Raw genomic sequence first — 23,513 nt, 5'->3', positions numbered from 1 at the left:
TAAGAAGTCCCACAACATCCAACCTGTGCTGAAAGCTAAGCAACCAAAGGCTAAAGATTCTTTCAAGTATGTGATGTCTATCAATAGTGCCTGTAGGAACTGCCAGAAAAGGAAAGGTCACGTTGCTTTTCAAAAGCTAAAAAAGTAAACCAGGGAAACAATACACACATGATTGTTTGGGGGTTTTATTAAATACTGACATACAAATGAAAAAAAAAAACTGGTACACACACATGAATCAAGTTCTTCAGTCGAAGTTTACTGAGTGCTTATTCTGTGCCAAGCAGGGATATAAAGTAGACAAGGTTGACACTGCATAGTGCTGAATAACAGCTCTTATGTTCTGAGTGCCAGGCACTGTGCCTAAAATTTATAACTTTTATTTCTCACTTAATTTGCCAATACCCTCTGAGGGAGATATTACACTAGACTCCACAAGGACAGGGATTTTTCTTTTCTTTTTTCCACTGCTAGGGGCTCAGGAACTGGAATAGTGGCCATCACAATGTCAGAGTCAAATACCGAATCTGTCCATCCCATTTTATACACCTGCAACCTGAAGTCAGATACTTTATCCAGGTTGAAACAGAAAAGAAAAGTGTGAGAGCGGGGATCCAAACCAGGTTTGTTTGACTCACCTGTTCTCTTGACCACATGGCCTACAACCTCTCAAACTGAAATGCTGCCAACTTAACTCTAGAAGTGGGGAATATTAGAGCCACTCTTCCCACGCTCCTAGCTAAGCTAAAGAAACCCAAAAAGTGAATGGGGAGTGAATAACTCGACCAAGACAGCAGCATTCAATTTGCTGCTATTTTAAGCTACCCCCTTATGTAGACTCAAAGCTCATTACCTCAATTTTGGGAATGAGAGAACATGGAGGTATAATCTCTGCTTGGAACCACCTCCATCTGGCATCAAGAACAGGAAATGTTCTCCATCCTGTTGTTCACAGAACAAGCAAAGATCCACATGTATGGCCCCAAATCAGGTCAGGGGTAGGACTTTCCAAGCAACTCTCAGTAGAGGAGAGAAACCCTGGAGGGGGAGATCATGAGGTCCCCTTCCTGCGATGGCAGAACGAAACACCCCCTACAGAGCAAGAGTGAAGAGATGATGGAGGATTGGTCAAATAATTTCATTTTTTAAAAGGGGCTGACAGGGGCTTCCCTGGTGGCGCAGTGGTTGAGACTCCGCCTGCCGATGCAGGGGACGTGGGTTCATGCCCCGGTCCGGGAAGATCCCGCATGCCGCGGAGCGGCTGGGCGCGTGAGCCACGGCCGCTGGGCCTGCGCGTCCGGAGCCTGTGCTCCGCAACGGGAGAGGCCACAGCAGTGAGAGGCCCGCGTACCGCAAAAAAAAAAAAAAAAAAAGGAAGGAGGGAGAGAAACGGTTCCCTGGTAGACACAGGAGGAGGATTCTAGCTTAAGGAATAGCGTCCAAAAAAAAAACAAAGGGGTGACAGAAAAGTGCATTCTAGCCCCACTAACTAGATCTTAAGATTTGCTGAGGTTATAAGACAGAAAAATAATTACACATTAAGTGCAGCCTGGCAAAGATTGTGAATTTAAGACCTGATTATGAAATCAATGGAGGAGAAAATATTCTGTACCAGGTAAAAACAAGATACCACTCTAATAATATACAAAGAATATGGGAGAGAAAGAGCAGATCTAGCAAAAGAATGTAGACACCTCTCTCAAGATTATAAATCACTGCAGAATGCAGGGTAGGAATGTCTAAAAGAAAAAGTTTCCTTCCCATCAACCATGATAAAACAGAACCCATCCCATTAGACTTGAGGATGGAGTGCTAAAAGCGACAGAAAAAGAGGAGGAGGGAAAAGTGGGATTTGAAGGAAAGAAAGATATTTGAGAAATCTGTTCCAATTACATATCACCCAAGTAGCAAAACTTATTAGAAGGACCCTACAGGGGAACACAAGTTTAATCCACCAAAATTTTGTTAGGGGAGGCCGGGTACAGTTACACAAAAAAGTAAGTGATCGATTCCCAGAAATATTCTATTAAAAGTGAAATCAGTGATGTGGCCAGCAAGGGGTACTAGTGAACCCAGAAAAAACTACACGTTGAGTGATCAGGCAAGGCTTGCAGGGGAGGTGGACTTCAAATAGCACGTGCATGATGAGGGAGAAAAAGAATCCCTCTGGACTTGGAGAAACAACAGGGCAGGGATGAGAATCACTGGGTGGGTCCATCTGTCTGGGATGTGGGGAGGCAACAGGAGATGAAAAGCTGCTGGAAAGGCAAGTTGAAGGAGACTGTGGAAATCTGTGAATTTCAGGCCACAGAGTCAAAATTTTGTTCTGTGGAAAATAGGGCTCTACAGAAGTTTCTGAGCAGGAGAGACACAATAAAAGCATTCTAAGAAAAAATTAATCTGACGTGTATTGAATGGACTGGTGCATATGGAGATAAAAAAGGTAGGCCTAAGATGAATTCCAGAAGCAGCCTAGTTAACTTATGTGTATTCCTCGAGTGCAAACTCTGAAGATCAACATCTAGAAAGAAACAGTATTTGAATAAGAGTGCAGACTCTGGAGCCAGACTGCCAGAGCTCAGATCCCGGCTCTGCCACTTCCTGGCTGAATGGCCATAGGCAAATTACTCAGCTCTTTTTGGTTCAGTTTCCTCATCCATACAGAGCGGGTAAAAACTGAACATACCTCATGGATTCCAGTGAGGATGGAATGAGCTAACACACATGAAGCACTTACTGTGCCTGGCACATGGAACGGCTAGGCTACATGTGAGCTGTCAGCAGTGGTAACACATTCACAGCTTATACTCCCAAGACAATGCAGAGCATATGAGGTGCTTCAGACACATTTTTAATTAACTAACAATGTAAGAGTTTGTGCTAGAGAGGAGATAGTGAATATGGCAAAACATAGAGATACAGTTTTGAAGGAAGACTCCATGGGATTTAGTAGTCAGCAGGACAAAAAAGGTAAGTCAAAGAGGGTGATGGTATTTTATGCCTAGGTAAGTTACAATTTTAATAACATTAATAGATCAAAAACTTGAAATGACAGCTGGTTTGGCAAAAGAAATAATAGGGGAAAAATTAAAATTAACCAAATAGCAAAAGGGGACATTATTTCTCCTTCTTCCAAACAATACTAGCAATGCACCTACTTTATAGGTAGGTTGCAAAAATTAAAACTTCAAAACCAAGAATTAAAATGAAAAAAATTTTCAAAGAAAATAGGCTTCCCTGGTGGTGCAGTGGTTGAGAGTCCGCCTGCCGATGCAGGGGACACGGGTTCGTGCCCCGGTCCGGGAAGATCCCACATGCCGCGGAGCGGCTGGTCCCGTGAGCCATGGCCACTGAGCCTGCGCGTCCGGAGCCTGTGCTCCGCAGCGCGAGAGGCCACAACAGCGAGAGGCCCGCGTACCGCAAAAAAAAAAAAAAAAGAAAATAGCTAAGCATATACATTTAACACTGGCCCTGCCTCTCATCTTTGTCTCTTTGGAAGTAACTTGTTTACCCTAAAACGTGACGAGCTGGTACAGCATGTCATGCAGTGACAAGACCTCTTTATGAACACAGGATAAAGATGCAACTTCAGTTATGGCAGGAGCCGCCTCTCTCGTTTCTAAAACTATATGGAAGTGATTTTTAGAAAGGTATTTACTTTTGTGTTCCAGAAATCACATCTTTACAAACAGTTGTTACACTGATGACAGAATAATTATTTTCCCATGGAGCCTAATATCCCAAATCAGTACTGTTTTTAAAAGGACGCGTGTTTCAAATGTAGTTACCTACAGAGAAGCCTCCCTAAAACTGGGTCAGTAGCACAGGCCCAAAAACTAGATGACAACTGATAATAAAGTGCTTAACAGTATGGATTTAAGCAAAAGGTCCCAGTGTAGTCTTTAGACACTCCTTATAGTGCCTGGGAAAGGGGACAGGGCATAGGTAAGGTGGGGGAGTGTTTACTTAAGCACTTAGCTACTGATGAAAAGAAAACTTAGCATTCCATAAATCCAAAATCAAAACAGTCCAAAATGCAGATTTCCAAAGTGTATTTATATAAGATGTATTTGAATAAAGATAAAAGATTTCAAGAACACAGATCACTTTGGACTGGGCAGCCTTCATGAGCCCTGTGCCTCATTCAGATATAGAAACCCCACACCCCCTTCAGGTCTAGTATTATCTATATTTACAGAATCTGTGAGAGATGACCTCAGAGTTCCTCATTAAAACAAAGTCGGCATCTAAACTGAACTTCGACCTACCACCTGCCCTCCAGAATCAATATAATTTTACAGGTTTATGAACATGAGTGTGGCCTTTTCAGGACAAAAGTCAAGTGGCAGAACATGGGAAAACAGTTTCATCCTGGGGTAAGAAAAAGAACAAATGAACTGATAATATAATTTACCTGTGTGGTGACCATGACTATCTTCAAAATCTGCAAACCCATTTTCCACGGAATCTGTTGTCTGGCTCGGAATTTTTCACAAGGGTTCATGAAGTAAAACTTCAGGTCTTCTCTCAGACATTCTTCTGTCACCTCAGAATCAAGATGAGCCATTGCATCTCTGCCAAAGAAGATTAATTTTTAAATACACAAAAGAGCCTGTCCATCAGAAAGCTCCTGATTAATACTTTCCATTCACATGCTTTACCCATTCTTACAAGCAAAACTCTCTCCAGCCAGCGAAGTCCTTTTCACTTTAGAAATCTGAAAATGATTCAGGACCTTCTATCACCTGCCTTTACGTATAGCTACCCATCTTGTTCCAAGTGGCCATTATCAAAATTATAAAAATAGGATTTTGTTTGCAAGACTTGTCAATTCTTACATCCTAACAGATAGCATTCACTTGTCACTGGAGTATTAACAAAAACTAGGTGTGAAATCACAGAAATTTAGTACAGACTAATGGAATTAAGTTGTTATGGAAATAGAGAATCTCTGTTCTATAACTCTCTGTTCTATAATCCTTGAAAGAAGGATTATGTCTCTTTTTTTTTGCATGATATATCAGTGATTATAAGATCCCAAATTATAAATATCTTTAAAGTTAAAATAGCATCTCTCTATTTATGCCCAATCATATAATTGTGTCATCCTATATATTAGCAAAATTTTGCTTTTACTATTTCAAGGACTCTGGACTCAGAAATGGGCACATGACTCAAGCTAGGCCAAAAAGAACCAATGAAATGTGGTCACAAGACTGTAATTATAACCAATGGAATAGATGTGGTCTTTCCACTAAGTAGCCCCCAAAATGGGGTGTGCAAAACAATCCACTAGGAGAATAGAAAATATTAGTACTTCCACTTTACTCTTTATCTTAAAAACAAACAAACAGAAAAACAAGCTCTGCTAATAATATAACATATAAAATAACAGTGGTATATAGTAGCATATAATTTATAAATAATATATACACATTGGGGATATGTGCTTAACTTTTACTGTTGAATGCATAAACAGCAAAGTTTGGGGATCACAGACTTAAAGCATAGGCTGAGTCTAGAATTCCTGGAAGTCATCTCACCATCTCACCTGGAAGCCAGCATAGGAGAGCTTGCCAAAAAGTGGAGCTAACACAGAACAGTTAAGATTGCCTAATGACAATGTTTGAGTTCCTGGAGCTAGCTGTGCCTGAAGCCATGATTCCAAGACTTTCAAGTTGAGCCAATAAACACTCTTTGGACCTTAAGCCTGTTTAAGTTTGATTTCTATTTCTTGAAACAGGAAGCATCTTGATGGTAAGTTTAATGAATAAACTCTATTAAGTTTAGCGGATCATTCAAGTTACTCATTTCTTAGAAAGTTTTTATAATGGGGGGTTTTCACCTAAAATATCTTAATGACATTTTTATATTGACTTAGGACCTATGTTATTTAGCTTGACTAACAAATTTAAAAGAAGCTCAAAGGAAAAGTAAAAATAGAGAGACTATATTAAGGCTCATTTTAAGACTTTTTCAGCCTTATACTCAGTTGTTAATGATTTTCTATTTTTAAGTTAATATTTAGACCTCCTATTTCCAGAATTAGTAGGCCAGGTTATTTTGCTGGAAAGAAGAAGGGAGGGAAGGAAGGAGGTAGGGAGGGAGGGGAGGGAGAGGGAAAGGAAGGGAAGGACCCATACTGAAAAATGATGGTCACAACCCAGCCCTTTGAGCCTCTTGCCTGGGTGAGCCAGGGAATGTTACACTGTGAGCTTGCTTGGGTTCAGGGGACTCCAGACTGGAATTGCCCTCGTCTCCTAGCAAACACATGCAGACCTCTCCAGACGCTCATCCTAGGACTTGGGGAGCTCTAACAAATAACTTGTAAAACACGTTGACTAACAGGTACTAATACATACCAGGCCCACGAGGAAACCAAGTAGCATGAAGCAGTCAACTAATTTCAGAAACAGGGCCAAGCATATCAGAATCAGACGCAGATTAGAAAACAACCATGCTTACCATATTTAAAGACATATAGGTAAAAATATCTATAAGAAAACCTTGGGAAAAACAAAAAAAATGTAAAATCAATGACCAAAATGAGTCTCATTTCAAAAGAATAAGAAGACTTTTTAAATGTGTTTGCCCTGCAGCTGCTATAGTTACCTCCTGATTTGATCTAACCAACTTACTGAACACTTCCTGTGCTGAGCGATTTTGCTGGGTGCTCGGGCCACAAAGCTGAATAGATGCTCAGCATCCAGTAGGAGAGACAGACTTGTGAGTGCAAATTCACAAGTTATCAAATAGCTCAGTGGCTGCTGTACCATAAGTATATAAAGTATTATGGAAGCAAGGGTCTGCTTCTGGGGACACAGGTTCAGAGCCAGAGGGGGAATCCCGTAACATGTCCTAATACACGGAGTGGCAGGTGCTACGGAGCACTTGATGAAGAGCATTGATCAAAGGAGGCATTTCCAAGAAGGTGGCATCTTATCTGTGCCTAAGAGCCACATCCTCCAATATGAACCTTCAGACCCCTGAGAACATGCCTGTGGAAGCTTCACGGGCATGTTTGAGTGATACCAAATTCAGCGTTAACCACCATCACCTCAGTGGATCTGGGTTGCTAATTTATTCATCCTGGTGATTCACAATGTCTTTTCATTTAGTAAAATAAAAAGGGCATCTGAAAAGTTGCGATAGAACCCTCAGAATAAAGGCATGGAAACTCCTCCCCACAACATACCCTCGGCCTCTAGTGTGAGAAACACTGTACTGAAGAAAGAGGAAGTTGTTCCCTGGAAAACAGTGGTGTGAAACACAGGGTAGTAGGTCAAGTGCTTGGTGAACACCTTGTGAGCCAAGCTCTGACAGAGACATTTTCCTGCCTTCCAGGAGCTCAGTCCAGTGGAAGAGGAGATGTGAAGAGATAAAAGTATAATAAAATGTGTCAAGTGATATAATTGAAGTATTCTTTGAGGGCCCTGGAACAAAGAGAAGGGAATTGATGCAGCCCAATTGCTCCAAGAGGCTTCAAGTAATTCTTCCAGCTGCTGGTTTCCTCAACTAATATGGCCACTCAATGATCAGGAAATGATAACTGCTCTTAATATTACCCTAAGAAACCTGATTAGGAAGGTAAGTCTCGACCAAGAAAAGAAAAGGCAAAGTAGCAGATAATGCACATGGGGATCACTCACTGTATTAAATTATTTACATTAATTATTTAAAAACCTCCCAAAGTTGTTCACTTAGGTGTTTAGAGAACAGCTGCAGTACTCATACCACTGTGAAGAATAAAAAGAAAAATGAAAAGGCTAGCATGAAAACCTTTCCCCTCAAGCGTGCAGGAGCCAATCGTTGAAATATAGGATGGTACTAGTCAAATGTGATCAACCGATGATACAATGATAAAAATACAGAAAAAATATTAATGATATTTTGGTTCAAAAATTCTAGTATCTCAAGGAAAATGCAAATGTGTAAGCTTTCTAAACTCTACATTTCTGAAGGCACTTTACTGCCCCACTCTTCTCAATTTGTGGGTTTTCCCTAGTTCCCCAGTAGATGAAGGGTATTAAACATGGGCATGCCCAGGTGCACACACAACCACACATCTTATCACTATATCAAAAATACAACAGTGCCGAAAAAAAAAAAAGTGCCAAGTGAAAAGAGGGAACACTAAAAAACAAAAGAGAGACAGGACAATATCATAAGACCAAAACATTAAAACATTCCTGCATTTGACACATACTTATCCAACACCCTCTAGGGCTGAGCACCGGGCTGGATGTTTGGTACACGAGGCTTGAAAGCTGCAATCACAACTTGGTAAGCAAGAATTAGATCAGCAGGAGGAATATTGCAACTTCCATCAAAAACGATGAAAATCACCAACAGGTTTAGAGAAGGACAGAGAGTTGCTAAGTGGTGGGAACACAACCAGGAGAAGTGACTACACCATAAAAACAGTTATGGAACAGAAATCCATGAAGATCTAAGTTACACTGTTCCATCAATTGCAGGGCAGTCACGCAACTGAAACTGCAGGAAATAAATAAGAGCAATCACGACTCTTATGGATTATTTTTGTTTCACGAAACCATAGGAAACATAGATTTGTATCAGCTTAATAAATGGCACAAATACCCAAATATCAAAGGAAAAAAAACACAGTATTTGTAAGAGTAAAAACAAGACCTGGAATAGAATGGAAAGTCATCCACACAGTGGGCTAAATAAAAGCTAGAGAAGCTGGACTTAGGAAGGAAGCTTGACACTGGTACTGTGGGGAGAAGTCAGGAAGGAAGCCCATCAGAGCTACCATCAGTTATTAAGAAAATCTACTCTTTGCCTAGATAATCAGGACTGTGTGATGTCAGCTAATTTTAAGCCTATCATATGACCAAAGGGCAACTCCAGCTTTATCAAATCAATGACCAAAAGAGTCTATGGAAGCTTGAAGTTTTGAAAAAAGAAAAACTGAACAAATTACTGAAAATTCTTAACCTCAAGGAACTTGTGAAGGTTTTTGACCTTTGCCTCAGGTAAATGCACACATCAGTTTCAGTGATGGTACCTTGTTCCCATTAGCACGATCTATTTAGCAAATAAGCTAACCAACTCAGACTGCTACTGATTTTCAGCTTGTATGACCCTTACCCTACTCAAAAAGAGGGATGAAAGTTTGTTTTCTACTGCAGTGGCCTCCAAAGTGGGGTGTGTGCACACAAGTCGGGTATGCAAGACCATCCAATGGGATGTGAGAAGACAGGGCTAGGGCTTCTAATTGTATTAACCAAGCAAAAGTAAGTTAAGATTTACAAGTTTCAATGTATGAATTATACACCTAACATACCCTCATGTGGTCAGAAAGCCAGATGCCTGTATTTCGATTAGGTGCACAAGGCAATCTGGGGGAAGAGTGCAAGTTCCCGAAGTATGGTGCCCTCATTGTTTTTCAGCAGATTCCCACCACTTAGGGTTTACATAGGCCCATTTAAGCATTTGTTAGAGTATATTATCCACTTTAGCTAACCCTCACAAAATGGACATAAAGATTCTTGCAAATCATTAGACTCCTTGTAAAACTAACGTAAGCCTAAATTAACATCAAGAAAATGGGAGAGCTAATACTACCCTAATACAACTTTTGTTGGCCATGAGTTAAAAAGAGATGAAAAGCAAATCTGATCCAAAAGGAAAAAAACCCAGATTTATCAAGAAAGTACTTACAGTATTGACTAAATCTACTACTGTTGAACCTTGCCCTAAGTGTATATATTGCACCTAAGATGCATGTAAGTAATGTAAGTGATGATAAGTAATGATAATGATACTGTGAAGTCATAATGATACTATGAAGTCACTGCATTTAGCATTTTTTTCTTAATATCCTCATCTATCTCAGCCCTTAAAATGTTCATTTTACCTGTTCTATTGTATATATGGTTTTACATACAGTATACAAATAAATATCCATTCAGAGAGAGTAGATGTTCTTTTAACTGGTGGGGATAAGTTATCAAAAATATTTGGGACTAATTCTCTACTGTTTCAGAACTGCAGCCACACCTGAGATGTGGTTTCTCTTTTGTTATCCCAGCTAAAATTATAAACTCCTTAGCTAGAGAGAAATTGGTGTCTGTTCCCCCAGCTCCAACAAATAAATGGAAAATAATCTTGATAGGCAACCCTTCTCCTATCAGGCCTGTATAGGTATCATGTACTGATGTAGTAGCACTAGAAGTAGGTTTTTTCTAATCCACAACTAGCACTTCCTAGTCACAGAGGATGGGGCAGGGGAAGCAGGGTGAACCAGTTCCCACATCTGTCCTTCTTCCTGTATCCTCATCACAGTGAACAGTACCACCAGGCTGCCTTCTCGGAACCGACATCTGTGTAGCTCTGCATGACCTGGTCCCACTGTCATTTCCCCCCCAAACTTAAGGGTGTACTTCATTTTAAATGGACTATAATGAACCCCTCTTCTGATTTCTGCCCCTTAGGGGCAACCAATTTTATCTGCTTTGTTGATGTTGTTGTTATTTAACATTTCTAAATAATACCATTTCACTATTTTTTCCTCTTTAGTGTATTATCAATTTATATCCTCCTATGGAAAATAGGAATGTAGCTCTTACAGCTGCCTTCCCCAGCCAACACACACATTTCACCTCCCCACTCATTGTCCCAACAAAGTTTTAATAAAAATTTGATAAGTAAACATTCAGATAAATTAACATTCAGAACTTATGAAGTGAATATGCAAATACTCTTCAGAGTTGAGCTATTAGTACAACTATGATTTTATTTTTATTTATATATATATTTTTTTAATAAATTTATTTTATTTATTTATTTTTGGCTGCATTGGGTCTTCGTTGCTGTGCACGGGCCTCTCACTACGGTGGCCTCCCTTGTTGCGGAGCATGGGCTCTAGGCGCACAGGCTTCAGCAGTCGTGGCACGCGGGCTCAGTAGTCGTGGCTCACAGTCTCTAGAGCACAGGCTCAGTAGTTGTGGTGCACGGGCTTAGTTGCTCTGCGGCATGTGGGATCTTCCCGGACCAGGGCTCGAACCCGTGTCTCCTGCATTGGCAGGTGGATTCTTAACCACTGCGCCATCAGGGAAGCCCCCAGTACACTATGATTTTATATTCTCTCTTATAAAAATGTTTTTCTGGAGTTAATTACCTTTTTCTCCATTTGCTTGGTTTTCCATATACCAACCAGGACTTTATCACGAAACTCCAGCTGAATCTGGCAGCTCCTTTCAGTACAGTCAACCAAGCTGGGCATCCTGTCAACTCCCTTCTCCCAGGGACATCATTCCTGGAGCCCTCGTCCTCCTGTTCCAACTACATGGGTTGCTTTCTAATCCTTATTCAAGGCCATCAGTTTGGGAATTCCCTTCACCTCCTTCCTAAATTGGATTCTGCATTCTCCTATCAGGCCCATATAGGTATCATGTATTGATGTAGCAGCCCTAGAAGTAGAAGCATTTCCTGGATCCCATTTCCACCTCTTTCTTTACTCCCTCATTTTTGTGGAGAGTATCCTTCAATCCCTTCCTGTGAGAGGAAGTCTGGAAGGTAAATTTTGAGACCTCCCATGACAGACACTGCTAGCTGCCACCCAGTGTCTATTCATTCCTCCCTTCTTTCTGATTTTGTCTAAGGCAGGAACGTACTTTTTTTTTTTTTTTTTTTTTTTTTTTTTTGCGGTACGCGGGCCTCTCACTGTTGTGGCCTCTCCCGTTGCGGAGCACAGGCTCCGGACTCGCAGGCTCAGCGGCCATGGCTCACGGGCCCAGCCGCTCCGCGGCATGTGGGATCTTCCCGGACCGGGGCACGAACCCGTGTCCCCTGCATGGGCAGGTGGACTCTCAACCACTGCGCCACCAGGGAAGCCCCAGGAACGTATTTATACCCAGGACAGAATAACTCAAAGTATTAGAGCTAGACAAGAACTCAGATCATTGTTTTCACACCTGATTGCACACCACGTCACCGGGGGCGCCTCAAAAGTACTGATGCCCTGCTTCTCCCCTCAGAGATTCTGGCCTGATTGGTATGGGTGCAGTCTGGGCATGGGGGTATTTAAAAAGCTCCCCAGGTGATTCTAACGTGCATCCAGTTTGAAATCCTTACCTTAGAGATTACTTGTTCCTACCTCCTCATTTTACAAACGAGGCAACTAAGGTGCCCTGAGGTTGCGACTTGCCCCCAACCATAAGGATCCAATTTAGAATAAGAATTGGATCCAAGAATCCAGTAAGAATCCTTGTCCAGTGTTCCTTCTGATCCCTGAATTAATATTTCTTAAAGGGCATTGGCCTGTAAGATGGTCACGAATGAAGGGAAAAAATGTTACATTCAAATAAACTAATGTTTCCAACATAATTTCTCTTATTTAAAACAGTGTGATACTTTGGCAGACCACAGCATCCTAGTCCGTAAATTCAGGAGACTTCTAAATGTTACTGAAAGGAAAAGGAAAAAGCAAGTAAAGCCATGATGGAATGAATCCAGCATTTAACTTCCTCGAGGTACTTTTGTTCTTCAGATTCTCCACAGCAAACACTGGGTTTCCGTTCTAAACCCGCTCAGAGGAAACCATCGCCGGCTGCAGATTCCAGCGGCCATTTCTCAGGTCTCGGCTTGGTGGCTTGGCAGCACTTGATCCAGCTACCCACAACGTCCCTGGAACAACCTCATCTCTCCACTTCTAGGATATCCCACTCACCTAGTTTGCTTCCTGCCTCACTGGGCTTCTCTGGCTCTCCTTTACTGGCTCCTCTTCCATCTGACTTCCAGATGCCAGGGTGCCTCAGGACTGTCCAGGGCACTTCTATCCTCTATCCTCCCTTCTAGAAGAGTTCATGGAGTTCTGTGGCTTTAAATACTATCCACAGGATGTGGACTTCCACATTTGCACCTCTGGCAAATCTCTCTCTTGAAGACTCCCTTATCCGACCTCTTCTTTGAAACGCCACCCACATGACTAATAGGTTTCTCATACCAACCCTCCACCCTCTTCTCTGCACATCTGCTCAACGCCTGATCACACACTCTTATCTACATGTTTCAGCTGCAATCCCTCATTCTGTCAATGGTCCTCCACATTGGCTGCATAGTCGTCACCCGGGAATTTTTTTAAAGGTTTCAGTGTCTGGCTTCCAACCCTAGACATTCTGATTTAATTGATGCCTAGGTATAAGCTGGGCATTGAGATTTTTTTTCCGTTGCGGAGCACACTCCGGACGCGCAGGCTCAGCGGCCATGGCTCACCGGCCCAGCCGCTCCGCGGCATGTGGGATCCTCCCGGACCAGGGCACGAACCCGCGTCCCCTGCATCGGCAGGCGGACTCCCAACCACTGCGCCGCCAGGGAAGCCCTGAGCATTGAGATTTTGATAAGTTTTCCAGGTGATTCTAATGTGCAGCAAAGTACAGGAACTTTTGCTCCAGAGCCATGCTTTGATTTCCCCTTTTCCTCAACCCTCACACCCACTCAATCAAGTCTTCCTCCAAAACACAACATGGAGTGGTCCCCTTCTCTCTACATCTGCAGCCTTCTTGGTCCCAGCAGCAGCATCAACTCTCACCAGACAACTGCAACAGTTTCCCAATTCTCCACATAGTAGCCGGAGGGGTAATTCTAAAAGTGTTAAGACAGACATCACTTCCCTACCCTGTATGGCTTCCCCTGCTCTTAGACTAAAATCCAATCCTCTTACCATGGCCTGAAAGTTTCCTGCCCACTCCTTCCCATACCCTCTCTTCCCCTTCCTCACTACCCCACTACACCTCCTTCCTGGCTCTGAGCATGTGCACTTGCTGTTTCATCTACCCCACTGCTACTCCCCCAGCTCTGCATGTCTGGATCCTTCTCATCGTCACGTCTCAGCTCAAGTGGCACCTCTTTAGAGCAGGCTCCTTGATCACTCTATTAAAAGAGGCCTTTCCCACAGCCTCTCTCATCAATTTCCTTCATAACTGAGACTGCAATCTTTGCTGGTCTTCCCTACAAGGGAACTCCATGAAGGCCTGGTCTCACTTATGACTATATCCCCCGCATAAAGCAGACTGCCTAACACATAATAGGTGTTCAGTGAATAATTTTTTGGAAAAAAGAAATGAGTCAGTGAAAAAGATGACAACCCTAACTATGTGAACTTTTCCTTAGCCAGTACCCATTGAGATCAAATTATAATAATAAAACAACAAATATAATAAAAACAACAAAACAATAGAAAATCTAAAATAATTGACATGAAAAATTATGTTAAAAATATACTGAAAAGTCTTGCTTAGCCAAGATACATTAGAGGGTTTTAGGTAATTTAGTTGCTTGGTTTGCTGATAAAAACCCTATTTTGTTTCAATTAATATTCCTGAAGTCTTTCCAAAGAATGAATTATTCAATGAATTGTTATGAAAATTTGCAATCCACTGGGGAGAGAGAAAGTTAGAGCCCTCCTTGAAAACAAATGCAAAAATAAAACTTAGACACATTTAAAAAATAAAATTGATAGACGCATAAGATTTAGAATTTTTAAAAACATAATCTAACATGCCTTTCTAAGCATGAGAAAATTCAGAAGCCAATGAAAATAACTGACAGATCTTAACAAAAATTAAGACTTCAAAAAGTTAAAAGACAGACTGGGAAAAAATGTCTACAATATATTTAAGCAGGCAAAAGTTTACTATCCATTACCTGTAGAGAGTTCCAAATTATTAATAAGAGAAAGTCAACTGAATATTTATCCTGTTATATATAAAGGACCCAAAGAGGCCAATGAACATTTAACAACAAATTTACTAACAGTCAGAATGGTGAAAATCTACTTATCTTAAATTTTATTTATCAATAACGCAAAAAAAAAAAAACACCTCTATTGAAGGGAAATGTAAATTTTTGAAGGGCACTTGGCAGTAGAAGAGAATGAGATCAGAAGAGTATCTGTGATCTAGGAATCAAATGTCTATGGATTTATCTTACAAGTGTTTAAATAACCAGTCAAAAGGATGGTTACAAAAATGTTCATTGCAAACCTATTTGTAACTCTGTGTTGACTCAAACATGTCTATGACATATTGTTAAATTTTTTCAAAGTTACAAAATAAACACCTTGAGATCTCATTTTTCCAAAAATGTGGACATTGATTTCTATATGTAGATAATTTAAAAGTCTAGAAGTACATAATCCAGAAAAAAAATTTTTGGTAATCTCTGTGAAGTAGTATCATAGGTAATCTTAATTTTCTTCTTCAAGTTTTCCATATTTTCTTGATTTTGGATGATTAACAAATTCTTGAGTTATCATTATGAGTTAAAATAAGCTATTTCACAGAGTCTAATAATACATATCAGGTAATCAAATATTTCCTTGTCCTTAGTTTGTGTGTGGTAGATGGGAAGTGGAGAGTCAGGGGAAGTAAATTCAGAGACTAAAATTCGGTGTTTCTACAGCAATAATCATGTAGGGTGAATGTCCCAGGGCAATCTGGCAGATGGAAGATTTTAGCCCAATCCCAAACTCCCACATGGGTTTTTTCTTTTCACTCCAGTTCCTACAATGAACTGATTTTCTCATGGTTTGCTAATCTCACGAGAGAGAAAAAAATGTTCAGATAGCTCAGGCTCTGGGTAGTTGGGCCCCAGTTAAAGGAAGTTAAAGAGAAGAAAAAAAAGGTCAAAGAAAGAAACCTTAGTTACCTTCTCAGCACAGCTCTCAGAACATAAATGACATGGTCATTCTAATTCTGAGAAATACCCAGAAAAAAGACTGTAGGGGCTTTTCATTTTCCTGTGGAGCCACCCTTAAAAGATGAGCATGCTACAACTTTCAGGAATTTCCCTAAAGACAACTGTGCCACCAAGTTCCTATAAAATCATCTCTCATCACCACTTTGCTGCCTCAGGCCAGCAGGAAAGCAGAACTAGGACTTGACATCTTAAAAGTGCTCGTTCTGAACAAGCCATACCTCCTATGAAAACATATCCTGAAGCATCAGCTCCCTGAATCAGAGAGGAAAGTAAAGAAAAACTCCATTTCTAAGCAATACAGGATTCCAAATGCAGTTAAATCTGGAGAAGATGACTGGAATTATGGCATTCCTTACATTTTGCTTTCTCTAACACTTTCAGTGAGTGCTCAATTTCAATAAGTGCTCGATTTTTCAATAATACTGATGACTCTCCCTAAGGAAAAGTAAAATTAAAAGAAGGTATAAAGCCTATGGACCAAGGGTCAAATGTAGCCAGTAGACTGCTTTTGTAAACAAGGTTTATTGGAACATAAAAAAAGTTATAAAATGATAACTAAAGTTATAATTAATCATTTTTCCTCAAACCATTGGATGAGTTTAACTTATCTTTGGACAAGCCCACCTCATTGCCAGTTGGGGAACCCCTAGATGCACACTATCTCTAGCAATTCCCTCTAGTTGCTATAGGTGACAGGATTTTTTTAAAGCTCACCCCTTAAATTGCGGGTCTTCTGGAATTGTACCAAGGACAATTTTCCAGAATCTTTAGCCTCACTAGTCACCAATTCTTGCCTGACAGGATTTTTTAAGCTGAAACCACTAGATGTATTCAAGGGGAGATAACAAAATACAACCTTCAAAGGAGAAAAAAGGAAGCAGCCCCCCCAACTGAGGAGAAAGAAATATCTATGGGCAACATACCCCAAAAGCTCTCTCCTCACATCAGGGAAGAGAAAATGGTGTCCAAGCTCAAAACAGAGTAGAAAGCTCAGCTAGGGTTAGGCTGAGGAAAGTGGGAAGGAAAAACCCCAGGAGATTGCCAAAGCAAACAAATATGTAAACAGACCAAAACATGGCTTTACGCATTTGATACTGAAAAGAATATTGCAGTTTGATAAAGAAAATGAGGTCTGGAAATAAGATTACTTTTCCCTATGAAGCCCAGAACACATGATGTAAGAGCTCACTGAAGGGTGATCTCATTCTTGGGAACTGACTGGTGGGGCTTGGACTCCAGGCCTCAGCTAGAGAGAACAGCCCAGCCTCAGAGAAGACTCCACATTTAATTTTCATAGCCAAAAAAGCTTTCTTTGGCCACAATTTTGGCCACTTTAAAAACTGTAGCCACAGGAAGACACCTGTTTTTTCATTAAGTTTCAAAAATTGTCTTATTCTGGGTTTCACTTCACTGAGACCTAGCCAAAGTGATTAGCTGCCATATACAATCATCCCTGACTTTCAGTTCTGTATACTCTGCCATTCTGTATAAAATTTGTCTCCCTACTCTTCCTACTTGCTTCATTAAGACATGTTATATGCACTATTTTATTGTTAAAAACAACACATTTTATATGCTCCTCCTTGGAAGAAAAGAACATGGCCCCCTCAAACACTTCATCAGGATTTACCCGTTTTTATGTGCAGGAGACTACATACAATTGGCACTATTACGATGACCTCTGCATGGAAATGGTCAGGAGACGTGTGGGAAATGTGCCTGTTTTTAAAGGATCCAAGCCACAGAACCTGCTTTACAGAAGGTTTGCTAAAGAAGAAGGGAGAGTTCACAGTAATGGGAGTTTAACTCACCTTAAAGTATCTAGAGGAAGATGAGCTAAAATCTCGAGAATGCTGACTCAACAGGAAGAAGCTACCAGATTCCCCCAAACTTGTGCTGTGTGGTTACTGCATCACAGAGATGGTGAGCGGGTCCTGAAGTGTGAAGTCCACATCCCACGTCTGGGAGAACCATATAGTTGATTCCCTCAACATTACGTATCAGAATTTGCATCCTAACATCCATAGGCAACCTCTCCTACCTCTTTCTTATGGACTTATTCCATTCTCAGTGTGTGACGAAACAAAATCCTGTCTCCCACTGGTACTGTACAACCGGACATATGTATATTTAAAATTAGAATCCGTTCAAAACCTACTTATGTGCACACCCAAGTGTGTTTCCTCTACTCTAAGAATGGTAGCTTCTGAAGATACTCACTGGACATGATAAAACCATTTAAGTCCTGAGGAAATGTGCTAAGAAAAAACCTAAATTCAAGTTAAAAAAAAAAAAAAGTTTATACACACCATACCTACCATAAGCACAAGCCTGTTTATCAGTCCAAGCAAAAGATAGTAAATAAACCCAGGGTCAATTTGCTCCCTACCTTTTAGGACAGTGATTTTAGGGCTACGGTAGATGGAAGCAGTGTATAACTTCTACCCCTCTGCTCTATTAAAAATAAACACTTAGCATTAAGAGAGATGCTTTATAAATTACACGATACCCAGTCATTTTGATGTGACATTCACAGGTATCCAGTTGTCCAAAAAAGCTGCACCAAAGTTTTGTCTTCTAATTCAAAATTGGTCTGTCAAAAGTCTAAAAAACATATACCACAAAAAACATATAAGTATTCATTAAATACTTATCTGGACAGTGATCAGAGATCAAATAAATCCTCCTCTTGAATTCTGGCTTTCCTTGCTAGCGTTAAGTTCATTTGTATTTAATATCGAGAGAGCTATGCAGGAAAGTCTCCACGCTATTTTAAGAAAGTTTAACCACCCACCACTGTATTTGTTTTGCAAGCTTTAACAGGGGAGCGAAGGCCTGTTTGTACGCACTACCCGCCCCCAGCTCAGCTGCACGGCTGGGTGGTTGGAGCTTTGACCAAGAAGTTGGGGCCCACTGGCAGCGCCACCGGGCTGAACTGTACGCCTTTTCATAAAGGCAGAGGAATTGGGGTTAAACACGCTATCACCCTCCCACCTGAGGAAAAGGCCTGTTTGTTCCGGAAGGCAAAGCCCAGCCTGATTTAACTAACTGCAAGCAGTTACTATAAGCAAGGCAGCAAGAAAGCTCTAGTCTAGAACAGGAAAGCCATCCACTTGATGAGGGTTTCTCCAGAGTCCAATACCCAGAAAGACACAGCTCAGGCGCCTCATCTGACAGTTAACCTGAAATCACCTGGTCTTTCCTCTGCTTCCTGGCCTGGGGAAAAGGACGGGGCTGCCGGGCCACGCCTGCGCCTTCAAAACTTTCCACGGCTCTCGGGATTCGGAGCAGGAGAAACCGTTCACTGCACGCGTTTCAGCCTTGCCGGGAACGCCTCCCCTGAAGTCTGATCCCTCCTAGGCGGGCCCCCCTCCTCTTAGTGCCTCTCTCTTACCCTTCCTACCAGCCGCCAGGGGCGCGCAGACCCCGGCCCTCTGGCAGGCGCGGCGAGTCGCGGGGGCGACTGGCCCCCCTCGGGCGGCGGCGGCGGCGGGCTGCCGGGCGGGTCGTAGCGCGCCGGCGAGGAAGGGGCTCGTGGCCGGGCGTTCCCGCCCCGCCCCGAGTCCCCACCTCCCCCCAGTCGCCTCCCGCCCGGGCTGAGGAGCCTGAGGAGAGCGTCTCAACTTGGTGCCCTGGGGCACTTTTTCCTCGAGTCAGCGAGCTGGCCTCTGTGAGCCCCGGGAGGCAGGTGGAAGGGGGCGGGCGGTGGGAGATAGAGCAGAGGTGCGCACGTCAGGAGACCCGTGGAGGAAAGCAGCCCGGGAAGGGGGTGGCGGTGGGCGCCAGAGGAACGGCCGTGGGATGGAGGGGGGCCCCACGGCGATCGCCCCTGGGGTACTGACCTGCACTGAGGCCCCCGGGACGGACCTGAGGCTCTGCTCCACACCTGCAGGTCCAGCGCCTCCACACCACGAGCCATGGTGCTGCCCGGAGCGACGGAGGAAGGAGGCCTCCTGGGTGGCGGCCGGGCTGTAGGGCCGGGTAGAAGCGCCTTCAAAAGGGGCCCACGCGGTGGAACACTGGGCTGCCGGTGCGCCCTCCACACCGCCCCCGGGCGGCCGGGCTGTGCACTCCCTGCCCTGCGGGGCTCCTGACTCTACATTCTTTCCTTGATTTCGGCATTCTTTTCTTGTTTCCTACATCCATTCCTTTGCCCATTTTAAAAGTCATTTGTATTTTGATGCGTTCAAGACACAGGCCATATTCACTGAATGCCAAGCCTAGGGCTGAGTACTGTGGGCACCGAGATAAGAAAGACCAGATCCTTTCCCTCCAGGACTTCACGTTAAGTGAAAAGTTCATTCATTTTGACGTGTTTTTATTCTGAAGTGCACGATCACAAAACTCTGTGACAAGGGTCATGCTTCGGAGATGTTAAAAGTGCTACGGGCGCACAAGGGAAAGAGAAACGAATCGCTGTTAGCTCGCGCGGGGAAGCTGGCCTCCTGCGCGGGGAGTGAGTGTCCACGTGGCCGGGGCGGGCACAGAGGGACGGCGCAGACCTGCAAGACCCGAGCCTTGGGACTCGGTAAGCCCACGTGCTGGTCTGCAGCCACTGCTGCTCTTCCCTCCCTTCCCGTCTTCAAAGGAAGACGCCTGTCGGAAACGGGACATGAATCTTAGAGATGAGGGTCGCGGTCACTTACCCAAATGCCACTTTCAGCTGTGGGTGATGTTGACTTGGAAGTTCCGACGAGCCAATAGCCTCTTTTCCAGGGAGGCCTATTCCTATTGGTGGCAGCAGCAGCAGCAAAGTCCGCGAGTTCCAGGCTGTTTCAATCAGCAAATGTTTAAAAGGTCTCTGGGTTTAACAAGGCAAAGAATATTCTGCCAGGTAATTATTTTAACACGCATCTCCAGGTAGAAGCAGTTGGAAATACATAAGATATATAAAAGCATACATAACTGACACCCCTGTCCACTGAAAGACAAACACACGACTCAAAAGTTGTGAGTTAAGTTTTATTCAAGGAACTTACTGAGGACTAAAGCCCTGCAAACAGTCCATCAGATAGCTCCGAGTAGCTGATGCGAGGTAAGGGAGGAGGCAGGATATGCCTGAATTTTTTTGCTGTGGGAAAAAACAAAACAAAACAAAAACATGTCCTGGAACATCCAAAGATTACTGCTAATCACAAAGAACAGACATCTCAAGTTAATGATTTTAGTGCTTTTCTATGTATGAAAAGAATCTGGGGTCACTGAAATTTTCCCTTAGATATGCATCTTAACTATCTAGGTGTATACAAAGCCCAGAATGCTCCCTAGTTTTCTCCATCCTGAATTCCATGTCCATGGAATTCCATGAATTCCAAAATGTCCATGGGCCACTGTAGTGGCTAATGGCTTGATCCTTGTAAAACTGAAATGGCAGGCAACATTTTTTTCTTTTCTTTTTTTAAGATTTATTTTTTTAATTAACTTATTTATTTTGGCTGTGCTGGGTCTTCGTTGCCACATGCAGGATCTTTTTAGTTGCGGCATGTGGACTTCTTAGTTGCATGCATGCGCGATCTAGTTCCCTGACCAGCAATCAAACCCTGGCCCCCTGCATTGGAAGCGCGGAGCCTTACCCACTGGACCACCTGGGAAGTCCCAACATATTTTTTCTTTATGCCCCCTTTTGAAAGTCACTTCCAGTAGGCTATTAGGCAAATGCCTTATTTTAGAGTCCATTTCATCAGAGATGCCCACTGGGTACAGACAGGCTTGGAAGTTCCCGTTTGTGTAGTCACAGTCCCTGCAGGTGGGTGCCACGGTGGCATGGCTCCTTTTTAGAAGAAAAGGAGAGGAAATGTTACAGCACTGTTCTTGTGGGAAGGATGTAGACTCTGGTGTAAAGAGGCAAACTGTGACTTCATTGGAGAGTGTTGGAGGAAGTATAAGAAATATTATATTTATACATATAGTATATATAGATACTATATATATTATATATATAGTATCTATATATACAATTTTTGTGCTAAAGAATTTTTAAGCCTTTTTAATTCAAAGAAAAGCCACTATAAAGGGACAACCCTTAACTTCAAAATACTAGGACTCCACTAGGGACCACAGTCCCTTTAGAAGGGGATTGTAAACTGGGATAACATCTTTTTGTATCAGCAAACTTCTCGTTACAAGTGTTTTTTAAAGGCAGGGCAATTCTACTGAATAACTTACCAGTGGGTAGTTAAAAGGAAAATCCACTGTCAACGTTGCATTTATTAAGAACATCTACCATGTACAAGGGCCCTGTGCTTCAAAGGGGCCAGAAGAAACCCTGAGCCCCACTAGGTACCAAGGTTGATTTATACGTTATCTCGCTGAATGCTCAGCGTTCTGTGTACTGTCATCTCCCTATCAAAATGAGGACATGGGTTCAGAGATGTTTAAGTTACTTCCCTGAGGTCACCCATAGAATATGTAGTAGGTCCTAGATTTGTATTCAATCTTTCAGTCTCCTAAACCTTTATTCTCACCACACCACTACACTGCTAAGACATGACTAACCACTGCTACACTTCAGTAGCTGTCCTAATTTGGAGCATTTTCTGTAAACATTTTCACATCTGTAATAATCTACAACTAGTTTTGCAAAGTAGAGAAGAGATACGTGTACATAAATAACTGTAATTGGTGATGCATATATTATTGATAGACATAAAAGTATCATTTAAAAAATAAACCGTAGGTAAGTTCTTATAAAACACTATAGAGGGAGAAATAGTTGTAAAAGGCAGCTCCAAGTATCTCAGATTTGAATGTGCACATGAAACGCCAGGGGATGGTATTGAAACGGACTCTGATTCAGTGGGTCTGGAATGGGACTTGAGGGCTTTCATTTCTAACTAGAAGATGTTGCCGGTACTGCTGGTCCACTCACCACTCTTTAAATAGCAAGGCTCTAGGAAAAATTTCACCTGCATGTTTGAGGGAACTGGGGATGGGGAAGAGGGGAGGAGTATGAGACCTAAGGATAGTTGAAGTCAGATCGTTGAAATTTGTGAATATCACACATACTAAGATATGAATTATAGTTTCTAGGCACCAAATCTAACAATTCTAAATTAGTAAATTAATTCACAATAGGTATTATGTTTCTCACTTTCAAAAAATCATTTGTTTATGTCAAAGATCCTGGCTCATTTCTCACTGGGTGGTAATAGTCATTGTTTTGTGCTGTGCTTTGTTCCTTTCAAATGTCTATGTTCTGTTCTGTATATGACAGTACAAAGAGTTCTGTACCCTGATTCACATTTATAATGACCAATAACCAAATAACAGAAGAATCTTTTGCTCAATAATGTACTCTAACATGGAAGTTTAAACTTACAAACCTTTTTCTTGAATTTCTCTAGCAGGTTGCCTTCATATAAAACTTTCACTGATTTACGATGTTAAAGGGGATTTTTTTAAGTAGTCTAGAAAACATGAGACAGGCTAATAGTAAAAATGCAACAAGTTTCTGGGATAGGCAGACAAGAACAATATTCACAGTGAAGTTTATGTGGAGGAAAAAAATGCTACCCTTTTCTGTGAGACTGAATGTGCCTAGGAGGGGTGCAGCACATCATGCACTTTTCACAAGGCTGTGCAAGTACTAATAAAACAATCCTTGTGGGATCGAATATGCATTTGGTATGCAGTTTAATTTTCATAGGTGTATAGAATACTCCTTCAACTTTGTCCTTTAACACTAAAGGAAAAGAGAAAACTTATACTAAAAAACCTGATCTTCTCCAGAACTAAAAGCAGTATCAAATAACAGTTGTCCTTCATAGCCAAATACAAGACTGTTAGCT

General features: G+C 42.1%; 1 protein-coding gene across 3 annotated transcripts in view; it reads right to left on the bottom strand.

Moving 5' to 3' along the window:
- MCOLN2 (mucolipin 2) overlaps positions 1-20,383 on the bottom strand; it is a 61,389-nt gene extending 41,006 nt beyond the window's left edge. The window contains exons 1-2 of one of the 3 annotated variants that reach the window (XM_029229369.1): positions 20,373-20,383; positions 4,415-4,574 (exon numbers count right to left, since the gene is read on the bottom strand). In XM_029229369.1, the coding sequence (XP_029085202.1) occupies positions 4,415-4,567 (153 nt within the window). In that variant the 5' untranslated portion in view covers positions 4,568-4,574; positions 20,373-20,383. Of the gene's footprint in view, positions 1-4,414; positions 4,575-18,918; positions 19,065-19,568; positions 19,677-20,372 lie in introns of those variants that run through there. The other 2 variants (XM_029229367.1, XM_029229368.1) reach the window with 2 other exon arrangements.
- Positions 20,384-23,513: the final 3,130 nt, after the last annotated feature.

Source organism: Monodon monoceros, unplaced genomic scaffold (assembly GCF_005190385.1).
Source record: "Monodon monoceros isolate NGI ecotype Baffin Bay Population unplaced genomic scaffold, NGI_Narwhal_1 Super_Scaffold_18, whole genome shotgun sequence".
Classification (NCBI taxonomy): domain Eukaryota; kingdom Metazoa; phylum Chordata; class Mammalia; order Artiodactyla; family Monodontidae; genus Monodon; species Monodon monoceros.
This window is presented reverse-complemented; position numbering and strand designations above follow the sequence as displayed.